The sequence below is a fragment of the Camelus dromedarius genome, chromosome 33 (genome assembly GCF_036321535.1).
Source record: "Camelus dromedarius isolate mCamDro1 chromosome 33, mCamDro1.pat, whole genome shotgun sequence".
NCBI lineage: Eukaryota > Metazoa > Chordata > Mammalia > Artiodactyla > Camelidae > Camelus > Camelus dromedarius.
In genome coordinates, this window is record NC_087468.1 from 17672373 (window position 1) to 17687914 (window position 15542).

Genomic DNA, 15542 nt, shown 5'->3' on the forward strand with positions numbered 1-15542 from the left:
CAGCGACAGGAAACTCCTGGGTTAAGGCACAGAAGCTCTCCCTCAAAATGGAAAAAAGGCTGTTATTATCACAGTAAAAATAGGCTGTTGAAGCTAACAAATCTTGTTCTTGAAACAATGGAACCAAAGACATGAGAGTTTAGAATGGAAGGAAGTCGACGACTGAGATATTTTCGGTGGGTGGGCTGCATACAGAGGATTCTTTATTCTTTCAACACCTGTGGTTTACTTTATTTTGGGCAGTAAGATATGTTGTGAAGAAACAAAGACTATTAGGGCACAGGGAAAAACACATAAACAACTTAAATCTACTGCAAAAAGTGTCATAATAAAGCTATTTTTAAAGGCTTTAGGATAAACCCTGTTTATAAGAATTGGATAAACCCTGTTTATAAGAATTGGGTAAAGTTGTGATGATAAGGTGACATTTAAGCTATGCCTTGTAGGAAAAATAGTGAATTTTCCTAAGAGGAAAAATAAAACGGAATAAGGGATGACATTTGGAAAAGCTGTAAACTTTCCTGGAAGGAAAAAAGAAAGGGAGGGAAAGAGGGCATTCTTGGCAGAAGTAACCGCAAGTGCAAAGGCATGAGAATGGGCGAATGAACACTGGCTTGTAAGACTGCTGGAGCGACACTGAGCGAGCGGAAGGCACTGGTTATGAGGCTGCGGCCATCATTCCCATGAAAAGCAATTAAGTGGTGCCAATGGGAGCTGAGAGGAAGGAAGGCACTCGAAACACAGTTAGGAGGTAGAATCAACTGGACTACATGGCTGATGGGAACTTAAAGATCGACACTGGAAGGAGCTGCACAGGGTTGTAACACTGCTGGAAAGCTGATCAAAGTGGAAGGCATGCGGTTGTGTAGGGCTGGGTAAGGGTCTGGCTTTAAGGTATTGTGGAATTTCATTCGGACAAGGAGGACAGTGATTGGCTAAGGACACATAAAGTAAACAGATGTGAGACTGGAGGCAATTAGCACCAAGACGGTGGAAGAGTCAGCTCCCAGTAGACCTTGAAGCCCAAGATGGCGGGAGAGTCAACCTCCAGTGGACCTAGCGTTACGTGATTCATGATGGGAGGTACTGGCACGGGGAATGACACACCCACAGGCGCCACGGCAGCTCTGAGGCTAGCCGTGAAAGGTCAAAGAGAGGGCAGTGACCCACGTCCTGGGAGTCCCCGGCCCGTCCCCAGAGCAGCTGGAATAATCCGCTCACGCGTTAGCACATAGAAACTAGCAACACCACGCCTCACAGCCCCGCGCTCCCTCTTACCTTCTGGGGTGCTCCGCACTCTGTGGAGGGTGTGCTTACTTCAACTTTAACCGACCCCCCCACGCCTCATGCCTCAAGCTTTCTCCTGCCTCTGAGATGACCTGCACCCTGTCTGTGGGGTGTACACCTCTCTGAATAAATCTACTGTTATTCAACTGTGGATCGCTCTTGAATTATTTCCTGCGTGAAGCCAAGGACCCTCACTTGGCAGGGTGTGTCCCAGGGACTTGACCAAGACCTGGGACACGGCCATCCTCTCATGCTGCCCCTGCCCATTTTTTCCTGCATCAGATGGGTATTACAACCACGATCACCTTTATCAGTGTTCTGCCCAAGCAAAGAGCAATGGTGGATTCTCTCAGCCATCAATGACACGCACGGGAGCCAGGAAGGCACAGAGTGCTGCGATCCTGGAGTGAATCAGGGCTTCCACTAGCAGGAGAGGCACAGCCTGCAGGAAGATGACTCACTTCCCAAATCTCGGATTTATCCAGCCTTCTTGGGAAATAGGGAGATAAAGAAAAATCAGCTGTGCTGATAGAAATTTCCCCTGGGAAAACTGATGCCGAAGCCATTTCAGGTAATAAAAGGGAGGAGGTCACATGGAACAAGAAATATTTGGCCACAAGCTGACTGCAAAGATCCACTGAAGACGCTGTCGGAGTCAAGACGACCATCAGTGCTAGAAAGAACTCAGTTCAGGCCGTGGTGACAAAACTCCTGCAGAACACACTTTAAAACTATCTCCTGTTCTGGGACTGTCTCATATAACAAACCCCAGCCTAAACATGGCCTCCAACAGTTAAATATGGGCCAACCTTGCTCAAGCCAGGATGGGTGTTCTGAAATGAGTGTTTCGGTAAGCTGTAAGTGTCACCCCAAAAAGAGGAGGGGAAAAAACCCCAGTTCTTGTCATCCCCGAAAGGTAAGAATTCAGAGAGGAGACGGAGCGCTATGTAGCAAAACGTCACATACACCTCCAAGAATGGGAGGCGGGCTGATCCAAGCGAGGAAAAAGCTGTGGTCTTTTTTTGCCACTTCTCTTACACCCTCGCTTAGAGGTGGTCTCTTGATTGATTGATGCTCTTGTCCTGGAGGGCGTAGTCATGTTTGTCCCTTTTGTGCATACCCTTACCCATGACGCACACAGAAAAATCCATGGGGGGGTCCTAAACCGCAATGCCAATTATATTACAATGAACACTGGGTCACGTCCAGTTAGATCCTTCTCGCTACCGTGCAGTCGTGGCTCTTGGGTTCTAACCGGATTCTTGCTGGCACTCATTTAGAAGAAGTAAAGCCCCTTCAGGCTGGAGGTGGGCATACAGACCACCCTCCCTCTCCTCCACCTGTCTGCCTCATGCCCTCATGTATCTACCTACCTAACATTAGGACATTCTAAAAATAGATTAATGAATAAAAACCCTTATTTTTTAAATCATCATCTTCCATGTATTCCTATTTAGGAATTTCATCCTGGAAAATATGATAGAATTTTTAAAAATTATGATGGATCTTCCAGTGTCAGGATCAAGATTCTGAACGGCGTTTTCATTGCCTAGAACAGGAGGTGTCAGAGGCAGGACCAAAAGCAGGCGTTCCCTTGACTGCTGTGAGGCTCAGGCATCGCGCTTTCTCCCTCCCCATCCCACTCCTCCTCGACTTCTGGGGCCCGGAGCAATCCGCGGAAGAGAACAAACCAGAAGCTGAAGCTTCCACTTGATCGAGCAGTTTCCATTCATACATCTGTCGCAGCTCCCTTTGCTCGGCATAGCAATGTTATCTTGAAACGGAGCAGGACCCTGTGTGGTCCTCCCTGGTCCAAATCCTTTCTGTCTCCCATTTCTTGTTTGTAGGAAATAGGCTTCATGCAGCCTCCTTGAAGTTCCCTGAGCTCCAGAGAGCAGATTCAAACAGCTGCTAATCAGGGAAGGGAGGGAATGCAGATTCAGGGGAGGAACAGTCAAGAAACAATAGTGCAGCCGTGGGGCAGGGTCCTGGGTCCCTCTCAAGGAATATGCGTAACAGTACCCTTGAGTTCTCCTGCCGAAACTCCGGCCCCCCCTCAGGTGGAGGATGGCAACTTCAGGCTGAGCCCTGGAGTCCCCGTTACCCTCCCCACCAACCAACCAGAAGAAAGTCACACTCCCCACAGCCCCCGCTCCAAATGTGGCCTGTAAAGATTTCCCCCGAAAACTACTAGGGGGTTTGGGGTTTTGTTCTGAGCGCCAGGCCCCTGTTCTCCTTGCTCGGCCCTGCAACAAGCCTTTCCCTGCTCCAAACTCTGAGATTTCACCTGTTTCATTCCCTTGGCCTCCCCGTGCATCGGGCACACAGACTTTTGTTGGGTAACAATTTGACGAATCAATATTGATCAAGCTACTGATCTCTCGCTAGCGAGAGGAAGAGGTCAAGTCTAGTGTCCTCCGCAAGTTTGCTCTCATGTGTGAACCGTCAACCACATGCTGGCTCACGGGGGTCAATGAAACTGCGCCACGATTTCAAGTCTCTAAGCTCTAAGGGAAGAGCTTGCCCACGGCGGTATTTCAGGAACTGTTTCCAGCTGATATGACCATGTGCCTTGAACTTGGCCTAATGAACGTTTGCCGGGAGATGAGTAAGTAGGCGGTGGCCTGACATTCAGGGCCGCTGGGTCAGGATTTTCCTACGGAAGAGGCAGCTTGAATATACAACCCGCAAGCAAGGGGTACGTTCAAAGATGGCCTTTCACAGTACCCTTGGGCCCCTTCCTCCCTCTGCCCTCTCCTTCCGGCCTTTTTGATTCTGATCTTTGGTGTTTCTGAGGACATTTGTGTCTCAGAGTTGCTTACGTTCTGTATCTCAAACCCCAACTGCTGTGTGGTCATTTTCTGGTCCCCATATTCCTGCAGCGTCCTGGCACTCTGACCCCGGGACCAAACGCCAGGGATATTCGCTCTGACACAGGTTTTCCGTGTGAAGAACACAAACCTTTAACCGATTTGGAGGAAATCAGTATTTTGTTTTATAAGTACTTTTATTGGAGCCATAAAGATTGCTTCCCATCTTTATGAGGAAAAGCAGCTTCAAGTCTGGAAATAAAGGATTTCAAAATGTTTTCTTACAATGAATCTAAAAATAATTGGCCCCATCATGAGCAGATGTGAGAAAAAGAACTGAATGCTTTAATATTCCTTTTTTTTCTGTAAATGTTTTGAAAAGTCTGTAATTCAGGCTGTGAGAAGCTGGCTACTCAAACATAATGGCATTTTTTTTAAAAAAGAGGATCCAATGGACCATGACAGCTGGAGACCTGAGAGATGATATCCTATCACAAACAAGAACCAGGTTTCTGACACGCACCACTCATTTTTTTTCTGTCTTAAATACATGCATGTTGCCCATCCCCAACCCCAGGGCAGCAAATATGCTGCTGGAAACCACAAAGCAGCTCTACCTATTATGTGAATCCTCCTTTTCCCCCCAGTTGCATCCCCCACAAGGAGATTCGTATACAGGTGACCCACCTGCATCCTCTGGTTCTGTGGATTGGCAGGATGGGGAAGGGTTACGAGAAAAGACCCCACAGCCAGACTGTCTGGGCTGGGACCTCATGCACCCACGCTTTGTGTGGCCATGCACGCATTGCTTGGCTTCACGTATTCATCTGTAAAATGGGCATGGTGGCAACCTTTTCCATCTCACAGAGCCAGCATGAGGATCAAACGTGGTCCACTCATGGAAAGAGCTTAGAATAGTGCCTGGCGCATTGTAAGGACTCAGTTACACTACTGCTGTAATTTAGTTTACGTTTCTGTGGACAGTGATTTTATAAGCTCTCACCGATGACCTGCAGTCGCAGTTCTTATATAAGGAACTGGGTCACCAAGGGGACAGCTGAAGAATATTCAGCTGTAATTAGTTCTTATTAACCTTGGAAGCGTTTTCTGAAGTCCTGGAGGAAGGCAGGGTCTTGATAAATTGACCTTTAACGGTCTATCCAGGGACATGTCTTGCTTGTTTGCTTTTAATCCTTCGTGATATAATCCATTCTATGAAGTACGCATCTCAATGTAAGAGCATCCGATGCATGGTTTTTGTTGTCTGTTGAAAGTGTTTTGATTGTGATAGCAAAACTGACACTTCTGTCAAGGCGACACTTGCTGAGTCTCATTGCTGGAATTACTGTGATTGGCGGTTAAGGGTGAAGGAATCAGAATCAGGCCATTGATTGGTTTTGGGGAATGAAAGAGAGTTGCTAAGTTTAGCAACACCCTAGCTTGTTATGATGACTATTAGCTTCTCATAGGGAAATATTTAGGTCCTGATTTGCTTATCAACTTGCAGGAGAAAAATAAAGGACTAATACAAGGACCAAAGTAATAATCTGCATAAACTGGCATCACCGTAAGCTTGAGGAAAATCAAGAGGCCATGCCTAGAACGGTTGACAGGTGGCACACAGAAGGCGGACATGGTGGGGCCGCTGGCAGACCCCAGCTAGGCCCTCTCAAAGGGATGGGCAGGCCGTGTGGGCTACGAGGTACTCAGGCAGGGAGTCAGCCAAAACCACAGCAGTGACAATGGCACAGACGTGGGGCATACCGTGCCCGCAGCTCTAAAATTAAAACATAATGCTCGAGGCTGGCAGTTACGGTCCCCTAAATCAACTTTTAATTCCCAAACAAAACACTCCCAAAGGCTTCTGTTCCACCACTGCCCGCTCTCCTGGGTTTAATTGGCAAGATGGATCCATGCCAACCAGTTTAAATGTCACCCTTGGGTTCCTGTGGCCTTTTTCACAGTTTCTGGCTCCCCAGTTCCTTGGGGGCATACTGCCCGAAAAAAGGGAGTTCTACTTACTTGGAAATTGTTCTTAGAAATCCTTTTCTATTCAATTACTCGATTTTTTTCACATGTCTACAAACATAAGTCCACTTTCTTTTATGCGGGAAGTCCAAAGGTTACTATTCACTTTATTTCTTTTTAATTTGGTGGCTAGAACTTTGCAAGACACCCCTGTCACCTTCTGAAGGACGCCGCCCAACTGCGGGGCTACGAGGAGGCAGGAGACTGAAAGGGTGGGAGCTCACGAAAGCCACGAGAAATATTTTTCGTTGATTTCATCTTTCTTCCCTCTATGTGATTTTATTTCTCTAAATGTTGTATAAAGGAATATAGGTGAGCATGGACAGCTGATGGCTCTCATCTAGAATCTTTTCTAACAAAGGTGTGTCTATCACTGAAAGAACCGAACGTGTCCCAGCAACGGGGAGACATTTATGTGAACCACTGGCATTCACTCGGCCACTACAAAGCTCCTATCAGAGATTCAGCTAAAGCCTTGTTAATCCAATTAACTAGCCACCCAAATCTAAACTGAAGACCTATGAGAAATAATAATTAATTTTTTAAAATAAACTAATAGGGGAGAGGGTATAGCTCAGTGGTAGCACACATGCTTAGTATGCACAGGGTCCTAGGTTCGATCCCCAGTACCTCCATTAAAAATACTTTAAAAAATAATTAAGTATGTTTAAAAAAAATAATCTGAAGATTTCCCTGAGCCAGGCTGATCAGAGTCTTTGTGTATTCCACCCGCAGAAATGCTAGGTAGCGTCTATTTGGATCAGAGACGTTTCTGTACCACTACAGGTGTACATGGTGAAACAGGAGAGATGGAAAAGAAGATGAAAATATCCCAACATACGGATAAGGATGGAGCTGACAGATGGGGACCATCTTATCCTAGAAAGGCATACTAGCAAAGAGGAGGATGTCTGAACCAAATTCAGGGAGGCAGTGTGAAATTAATGCTGTCCATAACTGTTGGATCTTAATGTCATAAAGCAACTCTCTCTTACCCTTATTCAAGCTTTGAGAAAGGTGAGCAGACAAAGAGAAAAATCTTACACACTGAATGATTTGAGAGGATGACATATTCCTTCCACTGCCACCCTGACAGAAGCTCTCCAAGGATCTGGACACCGAAGCATTTAAAATTCCACCATGAAGTCCACCTTCAAATTTTACCACTGCCTGCAGCTAAAAGGAGTCCACACTTTTCTGAGAATTGTAAAGTAAAAACTACTTTATCCACTCCTTCCTGGTAAGTAAGACAAAAAATTGCTGTGATAGGTCCGTGAGTGCAGAGAACTTAGGGTGCTGGCTCCTGGATGTGAAAGAATGGTCCTTACTAAGACCCAGAGGGGGAGGTTCAGACTCAATTCATGGACTTTGCCTGGTTGACGATCCAGCCAAAGGCAAACCCTAGAGAAGATGCCTGTTGCCCTCTCACTGCTTTTAAAGTCCATGATCATCAGACATTAGGACCTCGGGCACAGGAAATGAAGGGACTCATGCAAAGATAGCTTGCAGATCTAGTCTGGCTCCTTGCTTTTACAGATCTCCTGAAGAAGACCAAGAGATGAAGGATCCACGGATGCACTGCCAGCTTATTCAAATCCTGGACTCCAGACACCTGTTTTCCGGGCATCGTTTTCCACTAACCCCAATCCCAATTCCCACTACCCATATACTTTCATGTCAGATGGGGCTTTGTACGGAGGGGTGGTCTAAGAGGGCAAGGAGAGACGGACCTGGCCATGCATCTGGTTGGTTATTGCTGGCAACTTCCATCTGGTAAGCTACATTGGTAGTTACCACTTACTAATGCCGAAGAAGACATTGTTTTATTCTCCCTTATTTCAAGGTAAAACAAAAAGAAAATGCTTTCCCCAGAAGGGCTTCAAACTAGAATCCTCATATCCCAGAACTAACTGTGGTATCTTCCGGGGGACGTTAGCTCAAGTGTGTCTGTACCCTCTGGTGAGCTCCTGAAGACAGCCCAGCAGTGAGCTGAAGTGGTGTCTTCCTTTCCCTCTAACCATTTTTAAGATGCTCCTTGGCTATTCTAGCCCAGGTACCTCGCTATTCTTGTCCATACCTGACACCCTGCTGAGTGCTACCTGATGCAGCCGTGCCAGTCTAGCTGCTCCAGCTGCAGAAAGCAAAGCAGGTGTTTCCCCAGGGCAGTGGCTGGTCGGTCCCAGATGACCCACACAGTCAACGCTTAGCGCATGAGATGGATATATGCAAAGGCTACCAGCAGGAGACAGGATGCCTCTCAGCCAGACAGCATGAAGGGATTGTACGGGAACGCAACGGGTGCTCGCGTCTCTTCTAGAGAAAGAACAGCACACAGGAAAGTGGAGCTCACATGCCAACACAGAAAGTAAGGCTCACGGGACAGCATGCGCCGGCGCTCACACAGCACTCACGAGATGAAGAGCGGCTCTGACCAGATTCCTAACCCTTCAGACTAACGATGCCAATAGCCATTTAAATCGTCCAATCACCTTTCCTTGCTTCGGTTCCCTGCTTCCCAGATAACCATCTGATAAGCAACCTTTCCGCCTAGATTTATGCCCCCAAGGGGGTACACTGGGTCGGAGACCTTAATGAGCCTGTCAGATTAAGAGCTGCATTTCTCACGAAGCATCAGCATTCTTGTTTATTCATCCATTGCCTTGGGAGTCTACGTAAGAACCAGCAGAAACCAGAGACTGGTTCTTTGCATACCGGGGTCTGAAAAACTGAAAACCAGATGTAGAAGGCAAAGAATTCATCAACTCTCCACCTGGGAAGAGTGTGTCTTGGCAGTGATCGGCTCCCCCAAACCCTGCAGAGGTTACTTCCATCGCCACACCCTTTGCATCTGTCACATCCGTCTGCTCAGCAGACCACCTTCTTGATGAAAAGCTTCTGCGTACACGTGGATGTCATAAAGAACAGCAACTTGAGCATCAGCCCTAAGACAGCGCCTGAAAGAGGAATGCCCGGAAGCCACCACCAAGTACCATGCACTTAAAATGAAAACAAAAAAACAGTACCTGTCTCCTTAGGTCTCTTGTTTTCTTGGTCATCTTATCAATTGCAATGTTTAGAGGGTCTCCTTTTTCTTTCCTTCCGGTCTATTAAGAAAAGAGAAATAATTTCTGCTTTAGAAAATTCAATATTAGTGACATGACAGTTTAAAAAAAAAATTCAGGAACACACTTGAGTTTTAGAGTTTTCCAGTACACAGCTGACATCATTCGATCTCTAAAGTTGGTTTTCTCTAAAATTAAAAAAAAAATAGAAGCTGATGAACATCAATACATTCTCAAGATGGTTACACGTATGTTCATAGTCAACTCCATGCAAATCTGTTTTCTTCCCTTCTCCAGATATTCAGAGGTTAAGTAAACACAAGGATGTTTTGTTACTGCCTTCAAATACAAATGTGTGCGCTTGAGATGATAAAAGCTAAATTAAAAAAGAAACTTGAGCTAAATGATCAGAACTCAGAATTTTATACCAATGTATCTCAGGCCTCTGTGTAACTTCTGTATCAAAATCAAAAGAGATGCTTTGTGAGAAAGCATAGTGTTTCTAATCTCTGTTCCGCCGGGCGCTAGAATGCTAAATGTGGTAACAAGGAACCCACAGCCTGAGGTCATGAGGAATGTTTCCCTTATGATGGTAACAAGCAGAAGCAAAGGCAAAAAATAATAATAATCATCTTCTTTGATAAATTATTCACTTGGAAGTTTGACTAGTTTCTGTTTTCCTTTCTTTTCTATTTTTTCCATTGTTGCAGTAACGCAGTTCAAACCAAACCAAACAGAATCTCCGTTATCTTTTTAAAACCACAACAGCAACAAGATTCTCATGGATTAAAAAAACTCAGCCGTAACTTTATGGATGGAATGATCTTCCTTTGAAGAGAAAATTGTTCTCAGCAGGGGAGGGTGGGGCTCAGTGGTAGAGCACACGCTTAGTGTGCATGAGGTCCTGGGTTCAACCCCCAGCACCTCCATTAAGTAAACAGCTAAATAAATACCTAATTACCTCCCTCCAAATTCTTTTTTAAGTAAAAAAATTTAAAAGAAAAGAAAATTGTTTTCAAGAGGTTTGTCAAACCTATTAATCATTTAAACGTTAGTCAAACACCCTCCAGGTTTACATATTTATGGTTCTAGTGGCAGGCTAGTCTCTGTCCCACATTCAGTCTCTGCAAAATCGCGTAGGTCTCTGTAGTAACTGGTGTATATGATGGAGGCAGGTCCAGGGTCACGTGCGGTGCCTAACAGGAGAGCATGCTTTGAGCATCCACAGAAATGAACATCCAACAGGTTTCTCAATGTTCTCTTCCGTGACAAAATCCTGGCCGCGTGAGGCTTGTACACACACGTCAGGTCTACACAGAGCTAGGTGCAGAGTGGTCGCTCCTTTCCGCAATTTGCTTAATGAATCATTTTTTTCTAAACAAAGGTCTGATGCGTAACCCTGCAGGATTGTCATTAAAAAGCCAAAACCAGGGCATGTGTGTGTATTTTTTCATCTAAAATCCTACAGCCCCCACCACCCTTTTCCACTCCCTAAACTCAAATGCTGACCCCCTCAGATGAACGCTCTGAAGTCTTCTGAGCGCAAAGAGCTTAAAAGAGAGTGACGACCGCTTTACCACCGTGACACATCAGCATGCCATTAGGTCGAGGAAAGAAAAGTGTACATAGAAAAGCAACGCGCTGCTCTGTCTTTCGAGGGCAGCTGTCGCGCGGCGAGAGTGACGGCGGCGCCCTGGCGCTCCGCGGTCAGGCGTGACACCAGCTCAGCAGCGGGAGCTGTTTTCCCTCCCCTTTGGTCCTCTCCTTGCAAACCGGATGTCTGCCTTCAAAACACGGGCCCTTTTAAGGAGGTCTGGACCCCCATGGCCATTCCGAGATCCGCAGGCTTCTTTAAGCCCCATTCCATTTATGAAAATAATTAAAACTTACTTTGAAAGATGGACAATTGTGAGTTTGGTTTCAAGTGTGGCTGTGAGAGGAGAACGGATCACTGAACTATTCAACGTAAAAAATCCAAGATAACGTGAATGCACAAAATGATTAGTACTGAATAAATGCAACGTGTCGGACAGAGGGCTTACTGCATCCTGCCGCAACACATCATTACCACCACTTTACAAATGGGATCCCGAGGAGGAGAGCAGACCTGGGACCAGGAGGAGGGAAGCCAGGCACTCGCCGCAGGTATGAAATGTAAGGGATCATCAGTGACCTCAGGAATCAAGGTAAACAACAGTTGAATGCAACAATGCAACAGTTTCAAAAATCAAAATGAATGCCAAAAAAATCCATGGTGGTGGGTGGTGGGTGTACCTCAATGGTTCAGCACATGCTTAGGGTGCACGAGGTCCTGGGTTCAACCCCAGGAAACCCCAATAAATACATAAATAAACAAACAATCTATGTGGACTAATATCAAAATTTTAAATAAAGCTAAGATCTGACAGGGCCAGGATTAGGGTGAGGCCAATGAGGTGTTTCATGCAAGTACATGTCAGACAATACTTTTTTTAATTTTAAACTTTAAAAAATTAGGGGATGGATTTATACTAAAAAAAGAAAAAAGGAATTGTTTACCTAAAAATCAAACTTAACTGGGTGTCCTGTAATTTTATGTGCCGAATCCAGCAACCTTAGCCCCAGGGGTAATAGTGATGCTCAAGATTGTAAATAGGATGGTTATAGACAATTGGGGGGAGGCTCTGTTGTGTCATTCTGTGAATAGGTGGGCAACTTGGGACCCTGAATCCCGTCCGGCATCAGTAACCTGCAACTATGAAGCGCAGGTCCCTGTGGTGTGAGCATCATGCTGGTCACTGGAGGGGACATGCAAAGAGTGAGTCACGTCCTCCCGCTGAAGGAGCTCCTAACCCAGGGAGTGACCCCAACATGAGACCAATAACCCTAACAACGCTGCAGAGAGACCAGCTCCCTCACGGGGCTGAAGGGGTTGCTCAGAAGAGGAAGAAGATGCTGCATTTGGGAATTCAAGTAATCTGACAGGTGGGAGGACTTAGCTGGACCTTAAATCCTGGGTAAAATCTGAACAGGAAAGAGGGAGGGCCAGACGAGAAGCAGCAAGGCACGTAGTGGGAGGGCGGTGAGCGGAATGAGTCAGCCTTTTCCCCACGATGAGGACAGACAGGCTTGACTGGCTATAGAGACAAGCTCCTTCCACAAGAGCTTCTTTATAGCTGTTGATTACAGCCAACTAGGGTTTGGTCTGCCAGCTCAGAGGATCGCCGATGGCACTAGCCTTCCCCGTCCCTGTGTTGTTGGAACTCTCTCTGTATAATATTTGCAGTCCTGGTTTCTCCAGCTTTCAAGTCTTTGGATGACAGTAATTCAAAACTCTGCAGTTGACGTGGGTGCCATATTTGTTCTCACAGCTTGGAGAGGCTGAAAAGCGGTCAATCAAGGGCAAGAACTGAGGAAACTGGGGCCACCAGCTGAAGTCGTCCATCTACCAGCCCTTTTATTACACTAATTTCTTTAAATAAGATATGGGTGATATTCAAGATCTTGTAGTAGCTCACAGTGAAGAGAATATGAAAACGAATATACGTATATTCATGTAGGACTGAAAAACTCTGCTGTACACCAGACACTGACACAACATTGTAAACTGACTGTAACTCAATTAAAAAAAAGATATGCATGCAGGAATAAAGGCAGTAACCCCCTCGATGCTCAGATTTACACAGCAAATGGGGACTAGCAGGCCACACTCCATGTTTTCCTGCACTCTGCTATGACCCCAGCTAGAAATGCTTTTAAATTATCAACCAAAATTGGACAGGAAGCCAATCACTGAGAAAGACACACACAAAAGAAGACCCCTGCCTCCCAATGTCAGCCCTTCGTTATCGGGTTCTGCGATCTTGGACCAAGCATTTGCTCATTTTTCACGTCTGAGTGGTCTCATAAGCACAGTGGACAGCGTAAACTATGCCGTGTGTCCTTCACCAGATTAGCAGACACTCAATCATGGTGTCGATGTGCTGGAAACAGTAAGAGGCATTAACAGCGTTGGAGATAATTAGGAAAGTATTTCTGCTGTGGGGAAAAAAAAGTGAAAGTGTTGCTTTGGAAAACTACACAGAAACTACTTTTAATCACCTGGACCTCTCCTTTGTCCACCCCGGTGGATAGTATACGAAAACTCTGCCAAAAACCAGAATTCCTAGAGGAAGAGTTATTTCTGTTTAAGGAAGGAATATCTGGGGCAGTTCATTTTCAATAACTAGTCTGCGATATTTCAAAGAGATGAAAGAAGGTTCAGAGACTCCAGATGAACGCCTTTACACGGTAGGCTCTTGGATAAATGTGTTAACTAACTAAAGATTTGACCATCGTGAGCCAATTCTAGTTCCCGGGGAATCGATCAGAGGCCTCACCCACCTCGCCCTCCCCGACCCTCCAAGCTCTGGAAACTAAAACTAGCTTAACTTGAGTGAAAGGAGATGTAGGTCTTCCTTTTGACAGCATCACCTAGTAATTAAACAAAAGCGTGTGGTCTTCAGCCAGTCATCCACTTACTCCCTGCCTTTGCTGAACAGAAGGAAACAAAAAGTATCTGTAGGCACCCTCTGCCAGTAACTACCTAACTCTTCTGGCAGTTTCTCTCCACTCCAGACTGACTTATCATCTGTCCAAGGGAGGAGCCAGAGATGGGTGAGAGAGCCCAGGAAATGGGGCAGCAGAAAACCCGTCAAGAACGTGTAACCATGACCAAAGGAGAAAGGACAGGGGAGGGACAGACTGGGAGTTTGGGGTTAACAGACACACGCTACTATATACAAAACAGATAAACAAGGACCTACTGTACAGCACAGGGAACTATATTCAATTTCTTGTTATAACCTATAATGCAAAGGAATCTGAAAATATATCTACCTATATGTATGTATAAGTATATATGAATCGCTCTACTGTACACCTGCAACTAACATTGTAAATCAACTACACTTTGATAAAAAAAAAAACTGAAAATGTAATAAAGAATCCAAAGTGAAAAAAAAAAAAAAGAGCTGGAATTGGCTGTCAGGAAGAGTTTTCTTATCTCTAAAATGTGGAGAAAAGCTTGCTTTGTGGGATGACTGTGGACATTAAAAGAGATAAGATCTGGAACGTGTAACTCAATGCCTGACCCAGCCGAGGGGACTCAATCAATTTCCTCTCCTTCCTCCCTCCTCACTCCCCTCAAAGATGAGAAGGGCAAGGTCCAGAGAGATGCCATCACTGATTCTGGTCACGTGGCTAACTTGTATCTGACCACGGCCCCTGGACCTTCAGCCCAAGACCCTGTTCATTCCATGTCTAAACCGTCTCCCATCTCGGAAGTTCTAGGATTCAGTGATTTTATGGCATTGCTTTTCAAAGGCTATCAAAAAAACAAAAAAATCTCCGTTGGAGGTGTACCCGCTCTATCACATGTTGTCTGTGGACCCTGCATGCCCTTCTCAGCTGGCTCCCCACTCGCCTTCTTTATCTTTACCTGCAGCAAACGAGTCTGCAATCGAGATAGCCATTTAATAAATACCGTTATTTAAAAAAAAAATGGCAGGCGGGGGAGCAAGCCCTCACATCGCTTCAGGCGGCTTTCCTAGCTGCCATCTGTTGTGCTAGGGAGGTGCATGTTTATGAAACTTTATTTGTTTTAGTCTTTGGGCTTTATTTTGCAAAACACACGTGGGGTGGATCTGCAGCTTGAATTGAGGAGAGGGAAGGGAAGGGAATGAATTTCCTGATTTGGCTCTTTATAAGGGAGCCTTCATTCTCCCATCCTCTGGCTCTAAATTCAAGGCCAGTCTGCCAAAGTATCAGATGCTGTCAAGGAGACTTCCATTGTTTCAGTTTAATCCTACACAACAACGACTGGGGCTGGTAAATGAAATTTTGATTTTTCACAATCACTCTTCAGGAAAAAGACAATATTTTAGTTCTTTTTTTTTTTTTTTTAATACTACCCTTTGTCCTTTAGGGAAATAAAAATCCCCTCTACTTATCCAAAGAGGGCATTCCTTGTCCTTCTTTCTCTCTCTCTCTTTTTTTTTTTTAACCACCAAATGTCCATCACCCCTTCTGAAACACTGAAGAGGTATGCCACACATTTATATTATATGCTGAATATTTCACACCCCTCTAAGTTATAAAACAAAAAAGTAAGGAAGGGTAATTTTGAAATTTATGAAGTTGACTGAATATTTGTTCAAAGGCCCTTCCTCACTGCAGCCCCTCATCCCACCCTAAACACAGAAAGAGGTCACTCACGGGGGCTCTGAGAACATACATCTCAGGGCGTCCATCAGACGCGTGGTTTCAGGTTCGTTTCAGGGCACAGCCTCAGGATGTGGGAAACGGCTGTGCGGTCTGCTCTTTTCCTTTCCCTCAA

The 15542-nt window shown here is 45.5% G+C and overlaps 1 protein-coding gene across 5 annotated transcripts in view; it reads right to left on the minus strand.

Moving 5' to 3' along the window:
* The window catches only part of CTNNA2 (catenin alpha 2), a 944650-nt gene that overhangs the window by 224914 nt on the left and 704194 nt on the right, over positions 1 to 15542 (minus strand). For all 5 annotated transcript variants that reach the window (XM_064481973.1, XM_064481977.1, XM_064481975.1 and 2 more), the window contains one exon: positions 9149 to 9229. In XM_064481973.1, the coding sequence (XP_064338043.1) occupies positions 9149 to 9229 (81 nt within the window). The remainder of the gene's footprint in view (positions 1 to 9148; positions 9230 to 15542) is intronic.